The 22370-nt window shown below is 36.1% G+C and overlaps 1 protein-coding gene across 1 annotated transcript in view; it reads right to left on the reverse strand.

Moving 5' to 3' along the window:
• The window catches only part of LOC149797206 (uncharacterized), a 35958-nt gene extending 13964 nt beyond the window's left edge, over nucleotides 1-21994 (reverse strand). The window contains exons 1-5 of the mRNA XM_089961895.1: nucleotides 21784-21994; nucleotides 19688-19730; nucleotides 16152-16262; nucleotides 9504-9781; nucleotides 1326-1482 (exon numbers count right to left, since the gene is read on the reverse strand). Of these exons, the coding sequence (XP_089818021.1) occupies nucleotides 1326-1482; nucleotides 9504-9781; nucleotides 16152-16262; nucleotides 19688-19730; nucleotides 21784-21855 (661 nt within the window). The 5' untranslated portion in view covers nucleotides 21856-21994. The remainder of the gene's footprint in view (nucleotides 1-1325; nucleotides 1483-9503; nucleotides 9782-16151; nucleotides 16263-19687; nucleotides 19731-21783) is intronic.
• Nucleotides 21995-22370: the final 376 nt, after the last annotated feature.

Below are 22370 nucleotides of genomic sequence, written 5' to 3' on the forward strand. Positions count from 1 at the left end.
GCTGTTGTGGCAGCCATATCAGATTCTGAGTAGCAACATTTTCATTTATGACCAACTAGACAAGAGGTGGGAAAACTACGGCCCATGGGCCGCATGCGGCCAGCCAAGGGTTTTCATGCGGCCTAGGAACAAGTCATCATTAGCACTGACTCTGTTTATGTTACTCTGTTTATCAAATAAATGTGCTTCTTTTGAAGTTTAGTTTTAAGTTTTCAAATATTAACAACATATTAACAACTGAAAATTAATTATGATGTTATTTAGAAAAACCTTTTGTTTATGCTATTTCAAATATTAATTTTTTTACTTAACGAACTATGCGGCCCGCGACAAGGTGTAAATTTGCGTATGCGGCACTTGCACTGGAAAGTTTGCCCACCTCTGAACTAGACCATGAGATGAACGTGTGAAAAGTTTCATGGCAATCCTCCAAGTAGCTTAGGAAAAGTAGCAACAGCAAACTTATGTCAACAGACCATCCCATAAGCTCTTCTGGTCCTTCTAGTAAAACAATAAATCATCAGCCTCAAAGCAATGAATGTTCTCTATCTGCCTTGAAAAGTTTTATTTTGCAATTTTTTCTTTTGGATGCCAAGTTAGTTTTGACCAACACCAAACCTTGAGACTATAATTCCAATGAAATAAACTCTAACAAATCAATGATATTGGTGTGGTATGTTTTTGGAACATATATTTCTGTATGATTTTATTCTGGCACATTTGTGGCATTTACTTGGTTAACCTGTCAGGTTAAGTTTTGGTTTTGGCATAAAATGTTATACAAATAGGACCAAAAGTATTTTCTGGCACAATTACGGCAAATAGCTGCCAATTTCTGGCAACTTCAGGCAACAAGAGTCTGTATGCCAAAGTGGGTTACAAGTATACTGTGGTAGTCTGTGTGCCAAAAGTGGGTTACAAGTACAATGTGGTAGTCTGTGTGCCAGCCAAAAGTGGGTTACAAGTACAATGTGGTAGTCTGTGTGCCAGAAGTGGGTTACAAGTATAATGTAGTAGTCTGTGTGCCAAAAGTGGGTTAAAAGTAAACTGCTAGTGACATACTCCTGTGCAATTCTGGCACACTGATTTGTGTGCCACATCCCTGCCTTAAACTTTCCATTTCTGCAAGAGATAATAGTGAGTCAGGAAACATATGGAAAAATATAGTGATAATAAAATAGATATTTTATGAAAGTCAGGAATAGCTAGAAGGCATGATGTTGACAATTGATAACAGAAAAGTGAAACTTATATCTCAATATGGCTACAAAGGTGGGACAACAAAAATCATCACAATGTGTTTTTAAAGTGGCTTGAAGTCTAACCATCTCTTGTCATTGATCCTCCTCTCTTATTTCCAGCTCCTCCAACATTAGTTTTATATCCTTGGCCCTCATCTTGCTTCTGTTCTTGGTCTGATGCACGGGAATTCTGTTTTGGTCTGGAGGCCGAGGTGGACATGGACGTTACGCTTGCAGCTCCCTGTGTAGCAGAGGTACAATATAATTATTTTACCTCCTTGCGGACAGAATCAACCAAAGATTTTTTTAATATGGACTGACAAAATGTTCATGGTTCCTCACCACTGCCTGAAATGACCTAACTGCAAAATCTAACCAAGAAGTAAATGGACATATGGACAGGGGTAATAAAAGTGCTGATCCCATGATTCACCATGACTTGTTTATTTGACATGCCTAACCCAAGAAAACATTTTTGAGGGACACCACCACCAAAACTAAGATACAGCTTGCAAATGATGGGCATAAATATGTTGTAAAACAATTCTAAACACCAGCAATGCATGTTTACAATATATATTCAGCATTCTTTAATATACCATCTTTAAGGGGCAACTTGTATTTTGCTGATGTTTAAAAAAAACAACCTTGCCCCATCATAAAAGTCTTGCACCCTCTGTTTTCCCAGGTGGATTTTATCTTTTCTAGCAAGAGTCTGTTGCAGGCTTTCCAATCAAAGGATCTTTATCCTCTTTCTGATGGTGCTTAACTTCAAACTAATAAAGCATAGTAGAAGGCCTCACAAACTTGAAAAGAGTCGTTTTTAAGAAGCTTTTCAAGACAACATTTTAGCACATGTATTAATACTGCATCGCACTGTAACTCTATAATCACCACACCAAATGGTTTTGGAGCATCTACTAAGAAGAGACACAAAGGCAATTTGTTGGTGAAGAGACGGTGTTTCTCAGATTACTTAATCTTTCTTTTCCAGCTTTGGAAGATACTGACTTTTCTTGCTCTTTGAAAAATCCACAAGGAGGGTCCCAGTTATCAAGAGGTCTTTAACACCATTTTTCAGCACATGACAGGCTATACATGGTGGCCAGTACATTTAGTCCAGGAAGAACTTGGGAAAATCTTGGGAAGAACCATCAACCCTCATGAAGCTATTGGCACACTTTCTAACATACTCACATTGGCTGAACTGAGACTCTTACTCCACATGATCAGGGGGACATGTCAGAGATAACTAAGGCATGCACCTTAGACCAATCAACTCCCTGAGCACTGTCTCCAGCAAGCACAGAAGCAAAACTGGAGACCACAATTCCTCCTTTAAAATACTGAATGGCATCAAAGGAGATCAGCATGTGAGGCAATTGTCTCAGGGGTGCAGGCCTAAAGCTCCAAGGCCTCCAAGGTTTATACCAGGAGGTAAGTCTAGGACCCATACATTATCCCCACTGGTCACCCAAGAGTCCAGTGGAAAGATGGGCCAAGCTGGAGAATGCTGGAGATTGAATTTAGTAGCTGGAGGCACAGATCACCCCTTCTTCACCACCTGATCCAATATCTCAACTTCCCCCTACTCCAACATCAGACCCAACAGGTGGCAAGCAGCAGGCAACACCAATGGAGGGAGAGGAACTGTTACACCAGTTCCTCTAAGAACTTATTCAAGTACACCATGATGGGGAGGCCATCATTGTACTGAGCTGAGACAGGACTCTACTTTCTGTATATCTCTCGCCACTGAGGAAGACAATGAACTGAGGTTTCCATCATTCTCTAACTGCTGATGAGAGATGATAGGACTTACACTGTTAGCTGTCCTCCTATGTGAATGAGACTGGTCATAGCTTCTTGACCATCTTGGAGACTGGTACTTTTACCCATCTTTTTGCAGGACACGACCATATACAACACAGCAAGTCCATCAAATATCATGTCTGCCATACCTTCAAACCAAGGCAGCAACATTCATGACATCATGGAGGTTAAGGAAGACATTACTTCCCAGTCAGTAGGGTCCCCACATCCTGCTGGGATTAAACAGTAACACAGGGAATGGGTGATGGTGTGTCCAAGTCACATCCCTAACTAGGTGACTACACCTCACACCAACAGGGATTAAAGGTAACATAGGGTTGAGGGGATGCAACCAGTGCTTGATGCCTGGTGATTGGAGATCTGACAGACAGCCCATTTTAAATATATCGAAGCGCGATTGCTGCTCTTTCCTCTCCGAAAGGTGTGGTTCACCCATCTGTCACCTGGTCACCATCCTTGACAGGATGTTTAATTGTCAATAACTGGGTGGGGCTACACACTCTCAGGTATTTTCCCTACCAAAGACTGATTCCTCACAGGCACCAACAGCTTCATAACAAGTGTATGGAATCCTTGACCTTTGGGCAAACTCTGAACCTCCAAGGTCACAGTACATTCCTGTCCCTCATGGGGAGTTGCCTGCAAAAACAGGAAGAGATCCAGCCCCCTCCAGGGAATGGGGTGGGGGATGGGGTCATCCTGTGATTAGGAAAAGAGGGACCCTTTTTCTTTCCTCTGCATAACTTTCTATGAAGTCCCACGATTGAGCTGTGAAGAGACAACTCAGACACCAGTCTTCCAACAACACTTTTTGAAAAAGTAGGGATAAAATAGAGCTACTGTTTTATAAAGAGCAGGCAAAAAGGAGGGGAAAAAAATGATTGTTTTATAAAGAAAACAGTATGAAATTGATGTAAATTCCTGATAAAAGATAAAAACTGTACTTTATTTACCTTTGCAATCCTGAACAATAGCATGCCCTTACTCAAATACTGTCACTTTAGTAGAGGTTGATTCTATGTTCTAAGCTGTGTGTGCCCTTTTTGGTAGTGACGGCATACATTCTCACCATCAGACTTCAAATAAGCTTCACCAAAATTGATGAAGACCAAAAGATTCTTTTACATTCAGTTTTGAATTGTCCCCTTAAATATGTATTTGTAAAGTTGAGGTTACTCACTAATAATATTATGGTTTAAATATGTTATCACAATGGTGCAAAGACATCTGTGCATGTGCAATCATGTAAAACTTTTACTGATGTTTAAGAAGCAAAACAAAAACCTGAATGCTTGTTTTAGTGGTACTTAATTAAATACTTGTACCTATTCATAATTATGATGATGTAATCTAGGTATTCCTTTTAGTTTTAATTAATGTATAGTTTCTGTCATGCTCATTTTTACATCACATGGACCAAATTCATGGTGTAATCACCAAAACAAGCATATCAACCTTAAATACCATGCTCCACATGACAGAGACGATACATGATTTGTGTTGCAATGGCTATTTATACTTTCAACAGAAAACTGATAAAAGTCAGAATTGCTGGGTAATTTGGGAAAAAAAGTAGGGAACAATAGGGAGTCTGACCAAACAAGTAGGAAAAGTAGGAGAAACTTGGGTGCTGCAAATAGTGGAACATCTTTCTATGTGTAACTATCAGTGCTCGATAGGAAGGTGGGGCACATGACACGTGACACAGGGCCTTCCTGTGTCAACACTCACATACACCCTGTGACATGTAAAGCTCTGAAAGTGTGAAAAACACACAAAGTACAAAATTCAGGAACTCAAACAAACTTTGTGATACTCATCCAACCACTGGAACTATGACAGAGATTATAATTTACTTTAGCACTGCTGGGTAAGCAAGGTGCAAAAACCCTTCAAATTTAACAAAAGAACACAGAAAACACCCAAATAAAGCAAGCATTGAGGAAATAAACACTTAATCAATACAAAAAGGTATATGATCAGCCTAAAAGCTGTAACAGATGGAATTTATCTAGTCTCTACTGTAACTGATGACAGTTCATCATGCAGTGTAAACTTTGACATACAAGATCACCACGATTACTACACTAAGTACAAATGTTTTTTTTGCATGCCGATTTTTCTGATAGGAAGAAAAAAGTTACAGTCAAGACTAATAAGGGTTGCTGGAACTATCAGTGGATTACAAACAATGCGTACCTGTACATGTAACCTAATGACAATTTCAAAGGATGCATTTGCAAGTTTGACATGATCGGGATAAGTTCTAAGGACTGAAGATGATTTTTGGTTACCAAAAAGGATATTTAATATAAGTCACCTCTTCTTATAGAAAATACTTGGTTTCATTTGATACACGACTGCATGCAGACTTTGTAGTTCAGTCATTGCTATTTATAGCTTAATGAGCACGTGCAGAATAGGTCCAGTATAGTACACTTGTATGGAAGGCGATATGAGTTACCAACCTGTAGTTCAGCAATGGATTTTGGATAAATTTTCAGGAAAGTATTTTCCCCTGAAATTAATTTCACCAAATATATTTGATTAATTGTAAAATATTATTCTTTATAGTTCTACAATATCCAACACTTTTCATATTGGTTTTCCAGCTACATAGTATTTAAGGCCCAGGAAAGTTTGAATCAGTAGCCAGCCAGCCAGCCAGTGCACAAGCAACAAGACTATAGAGTGTCTGACACTCATATTCTTTGGGTATGTAAAGAAGCATGTAACAGCTAGGCTTACAAGTCAATATAGTTGGACATGGCTTTCTACTTAAGTTTATCTTTCAGTTACTACTGTTATTTTTGTAGTTTTTAGTCTGGAATTATATTTATTACATTAACAATTTCACTACTTAACAACATCTAAGATACATATAACTAATACACTAATTTTGGTATTTAAATTTATAACTTCAACTTTTCATATTATTGTAACATTAGTAATTTCTTTACTTCTGTATTTCATCTAGAAACCATTTTCATGAGTTTGAAATAGTTATATATTCAGCACTAAGTTCCCATCCTCTGGAAAGATTTGTTGGCAATTTTCAGTTGTATAAACGTCAATGAATTCGCCTTAATATTGGGATACATTGCTGTTATACAACTTTTGTTTGGGTGATCATTGGTGATATTTTCTCATCACATAATGCCTTATAATTTATGTGGGGCCATTGATTGAGTCTATTTTCTCTTCAGATATCACACTTTTACTACTTCAAATTGTGATCATTGGGATGAGAATAATTTTCTCCTTGTATCACACCTATTCCATTCTATAAAATGTACACGTGATGAATGAATGCATATATTTCTCTTCAAATATCACACTTTCTTAGACTTCAACTCTCAATCGGATGAACTTCTAGTCATTCATCAGGCTACCATAATTTTACTTCAGCTACTGCACCAAGTCCAAGTAGTTTAGGAGGCTGTACAAGGGACAAAACTCTTCTGTATTGGAAACAGTCATAGGATAAGTTGTCTCTGCTGATCAAATGCTGTCCTACTAACTTCAGTCAACATTAACAAAAAGAATTTCAAATGATAAAGACCACTCTGGAAGCCTAATTGGTTTAGGCATCCAACTCAGATGTGGGAGGTCATGGGATCAAACCCCAACCAAGTCAAACTAAAGACTTATACAAATGGTACTAACAGCTGCCTCACTTGGTGCTCAGCATTAAGAGGTTAGTGTTAGGACTGGTTGGCCTGGTATCAGGATGATGTGACTGGGTTGGACATAATATTACATGTCTATTGCATGATGCCACAGTGCTAGACATCACTATAAACTGTCACACTGCAGACATTATAACAATATGACTTAACAATTGTTACAGCTACAATAAAAATCCAAAACACATGCACACACTCAAGTGATAAAGTCATTTTCTGCCCAAGACTGCCCAGTATTGTTTATTACATGAATAAAGAGAATCCTCTCAACAGCATGCTCATACATCCACAGATTCTTTAAAGACTAGTAAGCTGACTCAAGTCACAGATACATAAAGTTGGTGATATTTTCCCCCTGCAAGTTTCCCCAATGCAGTCTTGTGGCTTTAAAACAATAAAAAACCAAGAAACAAAGAAAGTTTGGAAATTGCAGATTGCAACTGATATAACACAGTCTTGTAAATATGCATGCCTGCAGATAATTGATGTAATAGTCTTGTAAATATGCATAATAATAATAATAATAATGAGGACTTTGTATAGGGCCTAATCTTTAGAAGCTCTAAGCGCTTTACAACATTAGACAACACCTATAACATAATAAAAAAATAATGACATGATTACAAAAAACAAACACCATGAAATTTGAAAATATAAAAAACATGCTGAAAATATTTAAGGTAGGAAACATTATTAGGTTTTATAAGTTTGTTCTTGCAGTCAAAATAAGTGAGAGTTAAGAGCACTCTTGAATTTGATCACTGTGTCTTTGTGTCTAAGTTCAGTGGGCAATTCATTCCATGTTGCTGGGTCCTGGCATGCAAAAGAACATTGTCCATATGACTTCGTTTTCATAGTGGGAATAATGAGTATAATTATACGATTGTCAGAAGATGAGTGTAAGTATCTTGCTGGTGTGTACACATGGGTGAGGTTGAATAGGTATGTTGGACTGGAGTCCGTCAGTGAAATGTAGCACAGAGAACAAATTTTGTGTTTGATTCTGGATCGAATGGATAGCCAGTGTAGGGTACAGAGCTGCGGGGAGGTGTGCTCTTATCGTGGTACTCTAAGGATGATCTGAGCAGCTGTGTTTTGAACTTTTCGAAGTTTCTGGAGTAGATATTGAGATAAATCAGACAGAATTGAGTTACAATAGTCCCGTCTTGAAATTACCAATGAACACACAAATGTTTTAGTGGCAGCACCTGAAAGATATTTGCAAATTGAGCTGATGCATCTCAGCTCAAGATATGCAGCCTTGCATATGTTCATGACATGTTGGTGCAATGTGAGAGTACTGTCCAGAGTAACACCTACGTTTCGTACTGACTGTGTGAATTTAAGTTGGTGTTGCTGATATTTATTGTTTGAGGTAAAGGATGTAAATGAGAAAGTCTTTGTGTTGTGATCAGAATGGCCTCAGTTTTATCATCATTTATCTGCAGCTTGTTACACGTCATCCATGATTTCACATCAGAAATGCGCCTCTCTACACCTTGGATGGTAGCATCAACTTCAGTTGGGTGGCTAGATTTGTAAATTTGGGTGTCGTCAGTGTACAATTGGTAAGGCACTGGATGCATGCCTGCAGATAATTGATGTAACAGTCTTGTAAATATGCATGCCTGCAGATAATTGATGTAACAGTCTTGTAAATATGCATGCCTGCAGATAAGTGATGTAACAGTCTTGTAAATATGCAGACCTGCATATAATTGATACAACAGTCTTGTAAATATGCATGCCTGCAGATAATTGATGTAACAGTCTTGTAAATATGCATGCCTGCAGATAATTGATGTAACAGTCTTGTAAATATGCATGCCTGCAGATAAGTGATGTAACAGTCTTGTAAATATGCAGACCTGCATATAATTGATGCAACAGTCTTGTAAATATGCATGCCTGCAGATAATTGATGTAACAGTCTTGTAAATATGCATGCCTGCATATAATTGATGTAACAGTCTTGTAAATATGCAGACCTGCATATAATTGATGCAACAGTCTTCTAAATATGCATGCCTGCAGATAATTGATGTAAGTCTTGTAAATATGCATGCCAGTAGATAAGCCTTATTTATTGTACACAAAAAAAAAAGACATGTTGAGGTGGCACTTGAATTACGCTATAAATGCATTCCTGTGGTACTGACATAAATTGAAAGTATATAGTAAATGAACGTACATGAGCATGAGAAACAACAGATGGCACCAGTGATGGCGTAAAAACAAGCAGAGTGGTGCAATCTGAATGCTATTTCTTCTTTATAAATAACATTAAAATGAAAGCAAATAAATGAAATTGGTGTAAATCAGGTGTCTCCTGTATCAGTTTGATTCGGTCTGCAACAACAGCTTCTTAGGCAACTAAACTGCCATAAAAAATCACACATGCCCCACCAACACTGATATAAAACAATAATCTACTTTCTTATATGTTTATATAAAAATGAGGCACCCTCCAAAATTGATATTCTCCAAGTCTTGATTCAAAGCAATAATCATCTCTGAAAGAATCAATATGGGCAAATCATCAGTGCTCCAAATTCTATTATAAGGAGATAAACTCGGGCAAAATTAAAAATCCCAAATGTCACTCTCGTAATTTCAGTTTTAATTCATGACTTAAGCAATGAACTCAATGGCAGTGTACATAAATAATACAGTCAATAATATCTTTGGCTGAGAGAGAGAGAGAGAGAGATAGAGAGGGGGATATGGCAGCAGAAATACTCACTAATGTAGAACTGTTTGCCATGGTATCTGATGTCACTGTCATGGCAGCTGTTGTGAGTGAAGATGTTGTAGTAGTAATTGATGCTGACTGCATCACAATAGTCTGGGTAACTGCAGGTGATCCACCTAAGTTAAGACGCTCCATTAAAGTAGGTAGTGCTGGTGGTTGCGGATCACCAGGACGACGGGGTCGGCTTGCTTCTTCTTCTTGTCGCTGCCGCTCAATGTCTTCCTCTTTCCAGATGAAATCAAGGACTTCCTGTGCAGTGATTTCAGCACCTGATAATGTGAGGGAGATCATTACATTACAGTAACCATACAATATATCACTGATCTCTGTTCATTCCAAGTAAAAATGTACTTGACTTTCTTATGGTTATTCTGCAAAGCTGCTGTCATTTACATTAGTAAAAACACTGTGCATCTCATTAGTTTATGATGCAGTACTACCCACAATTTTCACCTCCCATTAACAACCACCTGTCATATCAACTGCAGCCCAATCTATCTGTATAGGATGATGGCAATACAATTAAGTGATCCTGCAGCGTTATAATGACAAAGCATCACAAACGCAAACAAAATAGTCATTCAGCAAGTGTTTTCTTACAGCATTACCAAAGCTTTTCATAACATTATATTATGACAGTAATACAGGTTCAAGTTATGCAAAACATAACATTATATTATGACAGTAATACAGGTTCAAGTTATGCAAAAACCAAGGTTTTCCTTAACAGCTAGGAGCCAGGTGATTTACCTGGCTACTTATACTTTACACCTGGTTACTTTCAAAAAAAAAACACACACACACAAACTGGATCATTACCCTTGGGGTAGGTCTTCCATGAATTGTAAACTGCATATAATGCACTGTAGAATAGAATGCCATCTAACGAATTTCAAGTACTTCTTTCATAGAATATTTATTCATCTCCAGTACATTTTGAATTTGTTTCAGTTCAGTTCCACTTGAAGAAAAACTTAAAATACCTGAACAATTACTTCGAACCATCTTTAAGGGTTTCATTTAAGTTGCTTCTTCTGCAGCCCTTGAAGAACATGTTTAACCTATGCGCCATCAAGTGTAATGACACAAGATGTGGATTCTTTTCTTTGAACTGATTGCAAAACCAGTATTTTTGGCCAGTCATAATGGAGGCCCTATCACTGCCAAGCCCTAATATATTAAAACATGCACCTCTTTTCTTCAAAGAATTCTCCAGCTAACTGAAGAAAACATTTGCTGTCACACATACTTCATTTGCATGCATGTTTCCAAGGAAAAGGAGTTAGTGCATTGAAATCATCACTAACCACTTTTGCATATATGACAAGCTTTTAATCGATAATGTCACTGCTTTGATCTATTGTAAGAGAGCTGTCATGATTAAATTTGCAAAGGCATCAATGAATTCTTTCCCTGTATTGCAAGATTCATCCCCTGATCTTAAGGACTGTACAGTTTCACATCCATTCCATTTCTGCAATTCAGACAAACTAGAATATTTTGCAACTGGCAGGCTCTCAGAGGCAATAGAATATGCTGTTTGTGTGGCACAAACGACAGCATCACTTTTTTCACCATTTATTAAACTGCATTTACTGCTGCTGACAGGAATTCTTTCTGCATAATACTTTCCCTAATCGCTTGGATATGACCTGACAATTCCATATGCCATCTAAAATATGATGTTCGAAAATTTGTACAACCAATTTTGTTGGTAAATAGTTTATCTTTCTTATATTAAAGACATGAAACACATAACATTCCTCCTTTTGGTTATTTCCTTAACCAGTTGTAGGCACTCAACCACTTCTCTTGGAATTTTGGTTCCTTTTTTCTCTCAAGCTCCAATTCCCCTTCCACCTGCTCTATGGATGAGATGCCAGCAACTTCAACAGTATATAATGTGCATCCCGTGAACTCTACTGACCAAGATAAGCGCATGCAGATCAGGATCCAGCATGTTGGTTCAACAGGCAATCTCAAATTTCCTGATCTGCAGCTGGCATACTATGAAACAGAGAACCTGATTTTATTCTTGTTAGATTTGTGTGGACATTATATATGTATATACATATGGTTGACAGATGCAGACATATGAAACATACTTCTTTGATACTGTTCTCTTATTAAAAAATCTCCACTCCTTAAAATCTACCCCCCCCACCTTATCATATAATGAAAATGCTAGTTTGGAATTCCCCTTGAGTGTTAAAATCCTGATGAAATCCCTCTATACTGTTGGTTCTCCTGATGATTTCAAATAAACAGTGCAAACCCATCCCCCAAAAGAATCTTCACAAATCAATAAATAGTTCTAAAGATCAATTTCTGAATCACACCAATCATAACTAAAGAAAGTATCAAAGACGGTACAGTCATTGATGATTTAAAATAACACATGCAGTTATCATACAATTAATCTGGCATACAAGATGTTTGGCTTTTTGGGAATCGATGACCATTTTATTATGAGTAAATAATAAAAAGGATGAATACTATCAATACTGACACACGTATCAATGTATCAACACCAGTAAATAATTTTCAATCAGATGAACAGTAATTAAGATGAAGAATATCTTATCTGGAGACCATCAGTCATAGGTCTCTGAAATCTTTACAGCCAAAAAGGTGTGGAACATATTTAACTAATTTAATAGCCATATGAAATGCATTCAGTTTGTAACTGTGCCACTAATTTTGCTAACTTGTCCCATCTTTGAAAAGGATGACAAAAAATGCATAATTGGATGCCTTGAAATAGGCATTTAACAAATGTGCAAAATTTTCCCACAAATTACATTTCACAGAAAGCAGGCTTGCTGAGGTAAAAAGTATTATAAATTCTGCAAAGTAAAGCTTGAATAAATAGGATATAATAATGATACATGTATCTTGAAATAACCACGAACAAAAATAACTATATAAAATGAAGCCAAATAATGGGTGTATAAATTATTGTAATTGCCTTACTCTATTTAAATTGATACCAGGTTGTATGTACCTTTTAGTGCCTGTGACAGATAGAAAATCATTACTTTAATCTTTCCCCTTTCACTAAAATTTAAATTTACTGACAACATTATGTTATGCCTGCTGCCAAAACGATATCTCTTGACTACACAAACAAGTCTAATGTATTTTTCAATTCTCAAGCCTCCCTAATTGGATTTTTAAAAATTATATTCTGTATTATGTATTTTATTATATTACATGCACTGTATTTTGTACATTTAAAATCAGACACATTTGCTGTTAAAATCATGAAACTGAAATTTAAGTGTTGTGTCATATATACCTCACTATATTTTTATCTCATGTACTATGATCAATGTTGTTGTCGAACAAGTTATTTAGACACCAATATGAATTTAATTTATCCCTTCTCTGTATCCCACATTAATGAAAAAATGAAAAAGTATGATATTAGCTTAGTTGTATACTTCTATGAATTTTCTATGATGAAATTTTCAAAACCCACCATTCTACACTTGCCATAGTTACACGCCTTTCTAAAGGTAAATTTCCAGGTCAATTCCAAGATGAAATTAATTTTTTCAAGGTTCACATATGACCATTACTGAATGGAATTAAAGAACATATTATATTATAAAACATGCATTTTTTATATCTAAAGATGGTTCTCCTCCAAGACTCTCCAAAACATCTAAGCCAGAAAAGATAATCATGCACAAATCCACAAAATGTATCACATGAAACAAGTTTGATTATATTTCTGTAAATTGGCAGGTAGTCATTTCAATGTACAGAATAAAAGTTCTAACTTTATTTTGCTGACCTGCACTATATTGCTAAGTGGGAACAACATAATGAACACAAATTAGTTGTTTCCTTTCAAACCTTTAATTCTAAGGAATTCTAAAGCTATATATATATATATGGAGAGAGAGAGAGAGAGAGAGAGAGAGCATCTTATAGAAAGTAAACATTTCCTGTTAATGTATAAAAAAATTTTATAAATGCGAATAATTAGAACCTTGTCTTGCAACAAAAAGAGTTAACTGTGAATTTATCTGTGCCAAAAAGATCCCAAACAATATTTTTCAAAGAACCTAATCTCCTTAAGATGATCGATTAAATATCCATCATTTAAAAAACATTTTCAAAAGGGTTGATTTAAATTTTGACAAAGACCTTCAAAATAATATACTACTCTATAAACAATGACTGAATTTTCTGTAAAATCAACTTGTTTTGTAATTCGTTAAACCAGTCGCCAAACCTGTATCGATAAAGGGGCTTGTATAGTTTTTTAATATATAATACAAGGGATAATAATTTCACATTTCAGCTCCGAGATTCAACAATTTGGACTACAAATTTGGTATAAACGAATAGCTGTCCATCTTCTAACTGTGGTTTCTTCTGAATATTCAACCCCATTTTTCATATTTGGATATTTAGGTTGGGGTGTGGGGTCATTGCAATTGCATATAGAAAATTTGGAATTTGCCACCACCATGTGGTAACAATATATAAAAATTGTTTTCACTTCCAGACAAATCACTGTAACCAACAGACGAGGACCCAGTGGGTCTAGAAAATTTAAACTTATGTCATATCGACATATAACTGCATGAAATCGATAGGAAAACGATTTATTTTCTTAGAAATGGCAAGTGTTATAATTGTTATGTCTTTAATCCGCTAACAGACTAGACAAAACTAAGGCATAGATGAAACTTGATCCAGTACTCACCTTCTGCACTACTAGTCACATGACTTCACAAATCTCAAACGATGACATCAGAATTCCAATAATCACATGATATCAATAACAAACTCCTTTTTAATGTTGTTGTACAGAAATTCAATTATGTTAAATGAAAGTCAGATACTTTTTGTAAAAACCAGCAATCTGGCCAGTGATTTATCAAGCAGAGAGCACATGTCAATGTGGTAGTCACACGATACAACAAAACTCCAGAAGTATGCTCTTGGAATATATAAATATGGAAAATTTTATGTTCTTTCATTTTTGTATTTTTATTACAACCAGTATACAACTTACATTTAATATATATATATATATATATATATATATATATATATATATATATATATATATATATATATATATATATATACACATTCTACAACATTTGAAAATGTGGGTTGTTAGATTTGTGTACTCATGCAACTAGCAATGCACATCACGAGTACTAGGTCACATTTCATCAACGCTGTAGTTTTATCTTGACTTTTAGCAGATTAAAGACATAACAATTTTAATACTCACAATTTCTGAGAAAATAAGTAATTTTCATATCAATTTCATGCATGTATCACTCAATCTAACAATGTTTAAAGTTCACCAGGCCATCCCGTAAGTGGCTACACTTTGCCACCATCATGTTGGCCTCTTGTGATGTTAGACTGGTTTTCATACCTTCCATGTCAGGAAAGATACGGATATCGAGTTGACTTTGAAAATAAAAGTCCACTAGACAAATCTATTTCACCGAGTGTTTGGACTGACTCAGCATACATGTTTATTGCAAGCACCCAAATGATCCATACTGCACCTTCCGAATATTCTGGTTAGAACTCAATAAATTTAACTCACGATCAGTTTAGTTACGACTCAATTACGTGATTATTTCAGTGTTATGTGGTGGCAGAAAATTCCTGGATTTTTCCCCGATTTTCATCAATATTTGCAAAATTCAAGACTTTTCATGGTCAGAAACCCTGACTTTCATTCACAGAAGCAACTAGAAATGTGTTCTTGGGGGCAATAATTATACTGCTGATTAAAACAGGTTTTATTAAACAAGATGGGTTTAGGGGTTGGTGGCACTCGAACACGAAATCAGTACTGATGTGCAATATTTAGTATATTTCACAATTATAATGGTTTTCAATTTACGAAATGCGGGACTCCCTTAAGTCATGAATGAAGACCTTGCTATCGTGTATCAACTTTCCTGTGAAATTTTAAAAAAATTAACTTCAGTGATTTAAAAATGATGTTTGACATTAAATAAAGATTTAAAATTAATGAAACTCATCTCTTTACAAGCAAATCCTAAATTTTAACACAATAAACAAGTACTTTCGTTTACTGGAGTTGATCGAAATTTGCCATGCCATGCGAGTAATGGTTTTTCCTTGTTTCTAAAAATAGAAGAATATTCAAGGACTTCATCTGTATATATTTTGTGCTGAATAGTATTGCAATTGGTGAGTAAATGCTATTTAAATATAGAAAATCGTCATTTTTGAGAAATTTTATAGATTCATTCTTGAAGCCGTATATGTGATAATGCATAAACAGTCTTCATTTTGGTAGTACTGGGTATCTTAATAGAATTTGTCATGAAAGGTGTCAAAAGGAGTGACCATGCAGTAAAGGGGTTGGCGTCAAAAGGTGTCATCTTGGAGTAAACAGCTAAATAACCAGGATAACCAGTAACAAAAACCTTGGAAAATTTTCTTTCTTTGAAAATCTTATCCAAAGTACGAAAATGTAGAGTGCAACCAATGGTACTGGGCTTCTTTAGGCACACAGAAAATTATCAGTGTGTGATTTTCACACACTTCCTCATATTAGAGAGAAAACCTTTTTTGGCTGGGATTCATGCAATTTCATGTCCCGCAGGAAACATATATTCTAACCTTTCTGTCTACGGAGGATGAGAATGGAGTTGCGGACTGTGTCTCGTGGATATCCCATCTCCAGAAGAGTGATGGCTGCAAGTGTCTCCAGGGGATCAGTGCTGCCACTCCCTAGAACAGAAGGCAAATTTGCAATGAAATGGTGTGGTATAAATAGATTTGGTTGATCTGAATGTGACTAAGATGTGCAAATAATCAAACATTTGAAGATCTCAAGGTCAGAGCTATGCATTTCTTAGTGAAGATTTGACCCCTACCATTTGAAGAACAGAAGAACTATGCACTGTTACAATAAAACATACATTTGATAAAGAAAGTATTTACATCCCTGATTTTAAGCTTCAACAGAATCATACCTGCAGAAGTTTTAACGTTTCTGAATGGAGTATTATTCAAACACTGTGCAAAGGTACATACACAAATCGCTCAAGTCCAGTCAAGGTAGCAGAGTCAAATCATCAATTGTGAAAGCCCACTCTAGTTTTTCAACTTTGCAAACACATACATTGTCAAGTTCCACTCTAGGTTTTCAAATTCGCAAACAAATACATTGTCAAGTCCACTCTAGTTTTATAAGTCTGAGTACACATACATTGTCAAGTCCACTCTAGTTTTATAAGTCTGAGTACACATACACTGTCAAAGTCCACTCTAGTTTTATAAGTCTGAGTGCACATACATTGTCAAGTCCACTCTAGTTTTATAAGTCTGAGTGCACATACACTGTCAAGTCCACTCTAGTTTTATAAGTCAGAGTGCACATATATTGTCAAAGTTCACTCTAGTTTTATAAGTCAGAGTACACATACATTGTCAAAGTCCACTCTAGTTTCTTCCCTTCTGAGAGCTACATCTCTAAAATGTTGTGGCACATGCTTGTGATGTCTCAGGAGTACCAATATGAACTCATTGGTTTTGTAACACTTTATGACAGAGATAAGTCTATCCATGAAAATTTATTAGGGCTGTTTAGAGAGTAAAGTGAACCTAATCCTCTGATAGATATTTATAAAGCAGCATGTCAAATCTGGATGAAAACCCTGCTAAAGTTGTGATGTCGAAAGAAAGTTCAGGAGGACAGGCACACCTTCAGTAATGTCATGGTACTCTGTAAGGCATCAATTCAAGATCATGGTACTCTGTATGTCATCCATTCAAGGTCATGGTACTCTGTAAGTCCTCCATTTGAGGTCTCATCAATGTAAAGCTGTATGCCAAATTTGGTTGAAATCCAACATATCTTGGGAAAATTAAGCTGCAGAAGTGGAAGTTATTAGGCAGAGGCCATATCTTTTCTAATTTACAGCACAGAAGGACTTTGAGGTCGCCTCAACATTAAAGCTGCAAACCCAGTTTGGTGAAGCTCTAATTTACCATATTGGAGGAGTAACAATAACAAGATTTTCAAGATGGGTGTCATGGTGGCTATATTTGATATCAGACTGGCACATTCACTATCTACTATGTTTAATAGTATTTTGTAGCGGACCTTGTCCAAAATCAAGTTCATTGTTTACCAGCGAAGAGTCAATCTTTCTCTGAGTGTAGCATAAATATTAGGATCATTATCTTAATCTGAGTCAAGGACATTAGTATTCCCACATAGACTGACCTGCTGTATGTTATGTTCATCACATTCTTGATTATAATTTGAGTAACCGAATCTTCTAGAATGGAAGTTTCCATTAAGTAATAAAAAAAATTTGGTAAAATGCTCATTGTGATTTAGGTCAAGTGGAGGGTTTTATAATCTTGTTTACTGGAGAATTTATTTATTACCTGCAATAACAGCTGAAGCAGAAATCAGTTTATTATTGTGTTCAGTATTTGATTTGGGCTAGAACTGTTCATTCAAATTATTATTCTCTGGAACTACAAAGTGCTCAATAATATTTTTGGAGAGAGACATTAAGTTGGAATTATACTGAATTCCAACAACTTGGATTATAAATTTGCGATTCATCAAAAGATTGTTTGTACTTCATCACACTTCAGGCTACTGGTACATTAGTACATTCAAGACTACAGGCATATCAGTGCCTTCAGTGCTGGATCTTATTTCAAACACTACTGGAATTTAATTAGAACTTCATTAATTAGGTCTGGTGATAGAACTTTTTGGACTTTTTTTTTATTTAATTTGAAGTACTGTGAGTTCTTAATAATTTTCACTTTGTATTCTAGGGAAATAAATTATTTGTTGAATTTTACAAAACTTGCTGACTTTTGCTTTGTTCTATTACTTTGTTTAAGACCAGAGAGCCAAAAATGTCATTACATTTCCCACAACAGTCTATAGTGCTATTAAAAAGAGTTCTGAAATTACCAAAGGAAAAACTGCCCAAACTTTTCAGAAGTAAAACCCTTCTAAATAAATGTAAATGTGTCTTACTTCCAGATAAACTGATAAAATCCTTGAGTTCCAAGTTTATTTGCAGTGGAGTTTATGATCTACAACATCAAGGGCCTATTTAAGGTCAAAAGAGACCAAACCATGGACATTTCCTAACATTTAACCATTTATTAGTGATACATAAATGGACAGTTTATATGCAAAGATAAAGTTCTAGGTCAAACAAAGGCTATAACTTACAAATTTTGATGCACAATGACGAAATTTGAATATGTTATAGGTTTTATCAATAAATAAGCCTTTACCCTAATTCCATTTCAAGGGAATTTCTGACAAGCAAACCTGTGTATCAATAAACATGATGCCAGATAAGGTTTCAATCGATCAATTAAGATTTTCAAGTCACTGAATGGATCCCAAATACAGATACATATATACAAGACAGACATGGTGAACAGTATATGAATCTTTGCAAAATACATTACGAAAATAAAATAAAGTAAAACACTGGAATTTAACATATCTGATGTAACCAATTTTGACTTTTGTTCAAAATAATATGCATCTTGAACATTGCCTTTAGACTCAATAACCATTAAGTACATTCAGTGACCCAGTCTATTCAGAGTGGGATGCAAGCCAAAACAAAAATTATTCACATAATTAGAAAATGGGTCTATATAACACAGATGCCATACCTATAGGAGGCAATTACAGAGCAAAGGAAGATAAACCGAGGTCATAGCCGTAAATTTTGTCAGAAAATTATTAAAACTGATCTTCACCTACTAGGACTTGTCAATGTAAAGCCCCACCTACTAGGACTTGTCAATGTAAAGCCCCACCTACTAGGACTTGTCCATGTAAAGCCCCACCTACTAGGACTTGTCAATGTAAAGCCCCATACAAAATTTGGTTTAAATCCATGAAGTCTTTCAAATGTGATTGAATAAAAATGAAATATGGTTCTGTGTTTTGCATGGGATGCACCACAGTAGGTGACCAAGCCAATCCAATGGTAGGATTCAAAATCACACCTTCTGGACCTGAAAAAGACACAGTAACCACTGAATATCAATTTAAACTTGCCCACAAAATGATGCCACCAAGACAATCATTCTGACAGTTACACTTCATTTTGGCAATTTTTCCTTTAAGAAAGAAGAAAAATTCTCATGTATACCATATTGTGCTTTCATTCTGCTATCTGCTCTCTGGTTTGCCATCTAGAAGAAAAGAAATACATAGTTAAATAAATTGTCTGCTCCACTCCTGCCCACTAGACAGGGATATCTTTAAATTCACAATGTACAAGATAAGTTCGTCTTATTCTAGAGCAGGGGGCTCAAACATATGAAATCTGATATATTTCCTGTGGACTGCAATGACATCTGGAATTTTGTACAAAAACTAATAATGCAGATTTTTTCTTCACAGCCAGCCACTTTTTATAAAAAATTTCTTCTTGCTTCCAACATTTCAAACGGCTACCTTTTAAATGATCTGCTTTCACTATATGAAAAGGTTTCAGTGATGTGGTTCTTGGGCTAATGTCCTCATGTGGCCCTCGTGGTGATTTGAGTGACACCACTGAGCTAGATATGCACCTTGTAATGTCATTTATCTCATATCATCAACTAAATATTTTATGACTACATTTATGTGACACATCTGCAAATGTACACTAGCTTTTCCGTTAAATGATGCAAGTATGCCCCCTTACATTAACATGGATCCTATTTTTTCTTATTGAAAAAGCAAAACATAGGCTCATATTTGCTTAATAATTAAAGACAACATAAAAATTGATAAATAAGAGCTTCTTAAATTGCTTGTTTTATGACTAAGAAAGGCAGCTAGTAATTTCTTGTTGTTGTGGTAGGGTTTAATGCCATTTTTCGGCACAAGATAGGCTATACATGGCAGCCAGTATTACTGGTGGAGGAAGAACCAGGAAAAACCCCAGAAAGAACCACCAACTCACGAGAAAGCTACTAGCAAGCTTTCTCACTTACCCACATTGGCCGAACAGAAGACTTGAACCCATGCAGAGGTGAGATGACAGTGATCCATACCGGTGAGCGCTTTAGACCACTAGGCCACTTTGGGCCCCCAAGTAATTTGTAACAGACATGAAATTAACACAGCATAAATATTCACATATTGCATGCTTTTGGAACCAAGAGACACGTGTAACAGAAATGGAATACCCATGAACCTGTCTGTACAAAGTATTTTTAAGAAATGACAGATCTACAATAACTGATTCAATAAGAGCATAAAAAGCATTAAATTATATGACTGCAATGTCAAGTCATTTTGAGGAAGCATTTTTCTTAACTCCAAAACTGGTAGGTGCCTTGTTAGTCTCAAAATGGAAGCCATCTACAAGGTTTAGTCAAACTGTGGTCACAAAACTCAAAACCTTTTGAAATCATTTGCCATTCTTTGAGAAAATGTGACCCTGACTTCTGAACCAGACTCCAAAAAGGAATAGGTGTCTTCCTTATTCCACATGCAAGCCAATAAAATATGGTCAATGTGAGCGATAAAGAAATAAAACATATCTGCAGAAACTATTTTTCTTCTTTATATCAGTGCCCTTGACCTTTGGACCCCAAAATAAATTTGGGTCTCTTTCATCTTAAATGCAAAGCCATTTGTAAGCCAAGTGATTGGGTGGAAGAAGTTTTCCTTCTTTCAATGCCCAAGAACTTTACCTTTTAACATTTGAGCCCCAAATCATGTGCTTTCTTCATTGCCCAACAAGCAAGCTACTCATGAAGTTTGGAGGGCCCCTGAGTGGTATAAAGCAGTCACTGTTACGAATCACTGCCATCTCACCTCTGTCTGCATGGGTTCGAGTCTTGGGTTCGGTCAATGTAGGTATGTGAGAAGCTTGCCTGTAGATTCCCATGGGTTGGTAGTTCTTTCTGGGGTTTTCCTGGTTCTTCCTCCACCAATGATACTGACAGCCATGTATAACCTATCTTGTGCTGAAAAATGGCATTAAACCCTACAACAAAAACAACAACATAAAGTTTGGTGATAGTATCTCTAAAAAAGTCCACAAGTGACTGCATGGAATGGAATAAGGGTCTGATGTACTGATGGATGGACAATATCAGAAGATGGCATGCTCCATATATAAATTGGATAGTACTCAAACTGAAAAGAAAAAAGACGAAACTGTCTACATTATATTCTGGAACAGTCTGATGTATTTCATGTTTTGGGATATATCAAGATTTACAAGTGTCTTCAAGTTTATTTTCATACCAATTCAGACTGTTTTTTGAGTACAGCATTGACAAATCTCTGGCCTTTGCCTTTCTGAACATGTGGACACATGGGATACCATCTGCAATGTTCTATCCATGGGTTGTCGCCGGGCTCCCAGTTGCGAAGGCCACCACCACACTGGTAACATCTAGTGTAATCCTGATTACCTGCAAATAATTTTTTTCAAGTGATTATTTGGCAATGATATCAGCACTGGTGTCAAACCAATGTCACTTTTTTGCAGCCAATTAACAACAAAACAAAGATGAGACAATGATCCATATCACCCTTGTTACTGAATGAAGTACATAAATTTATGTGTAATAGACACAGGCATAAGATTGTATTACCACGATTAGTTGACAAGTGTTCTTTCTGTGTGTATGTGTGTGTGTGTAAATTGGATTTTTATAATAGCTTTAACAGGTTTTTCTTGCCATATCGCTATGATGTCTGCAGTGTGGCAGGTTATAGTGATGTCTAGCACTAAGGCATCATGCTGAAGACATGCAGCATCATGTCCCACCCTGTCACAATATCCTGACACCAGGCCAACAACACTAAATATCCTGACACCAGGCCAA

Source organism: Sinohyriopsis cumingii, chromosome 6, assembly GCF_028554795.1.
Source record: "Sinohyriopsis cumingii isolate HCF-2022 chromosome 6, ASM2855479v2, whole genome shotgun sequence".
Classification (NCBI taxonomy): Eukaryota; Metazoa; Mollusca; class Bivalvia; order Unionida; family Unionidae; genus Sinohyriopsis; species Sinohyriopsis cumingii.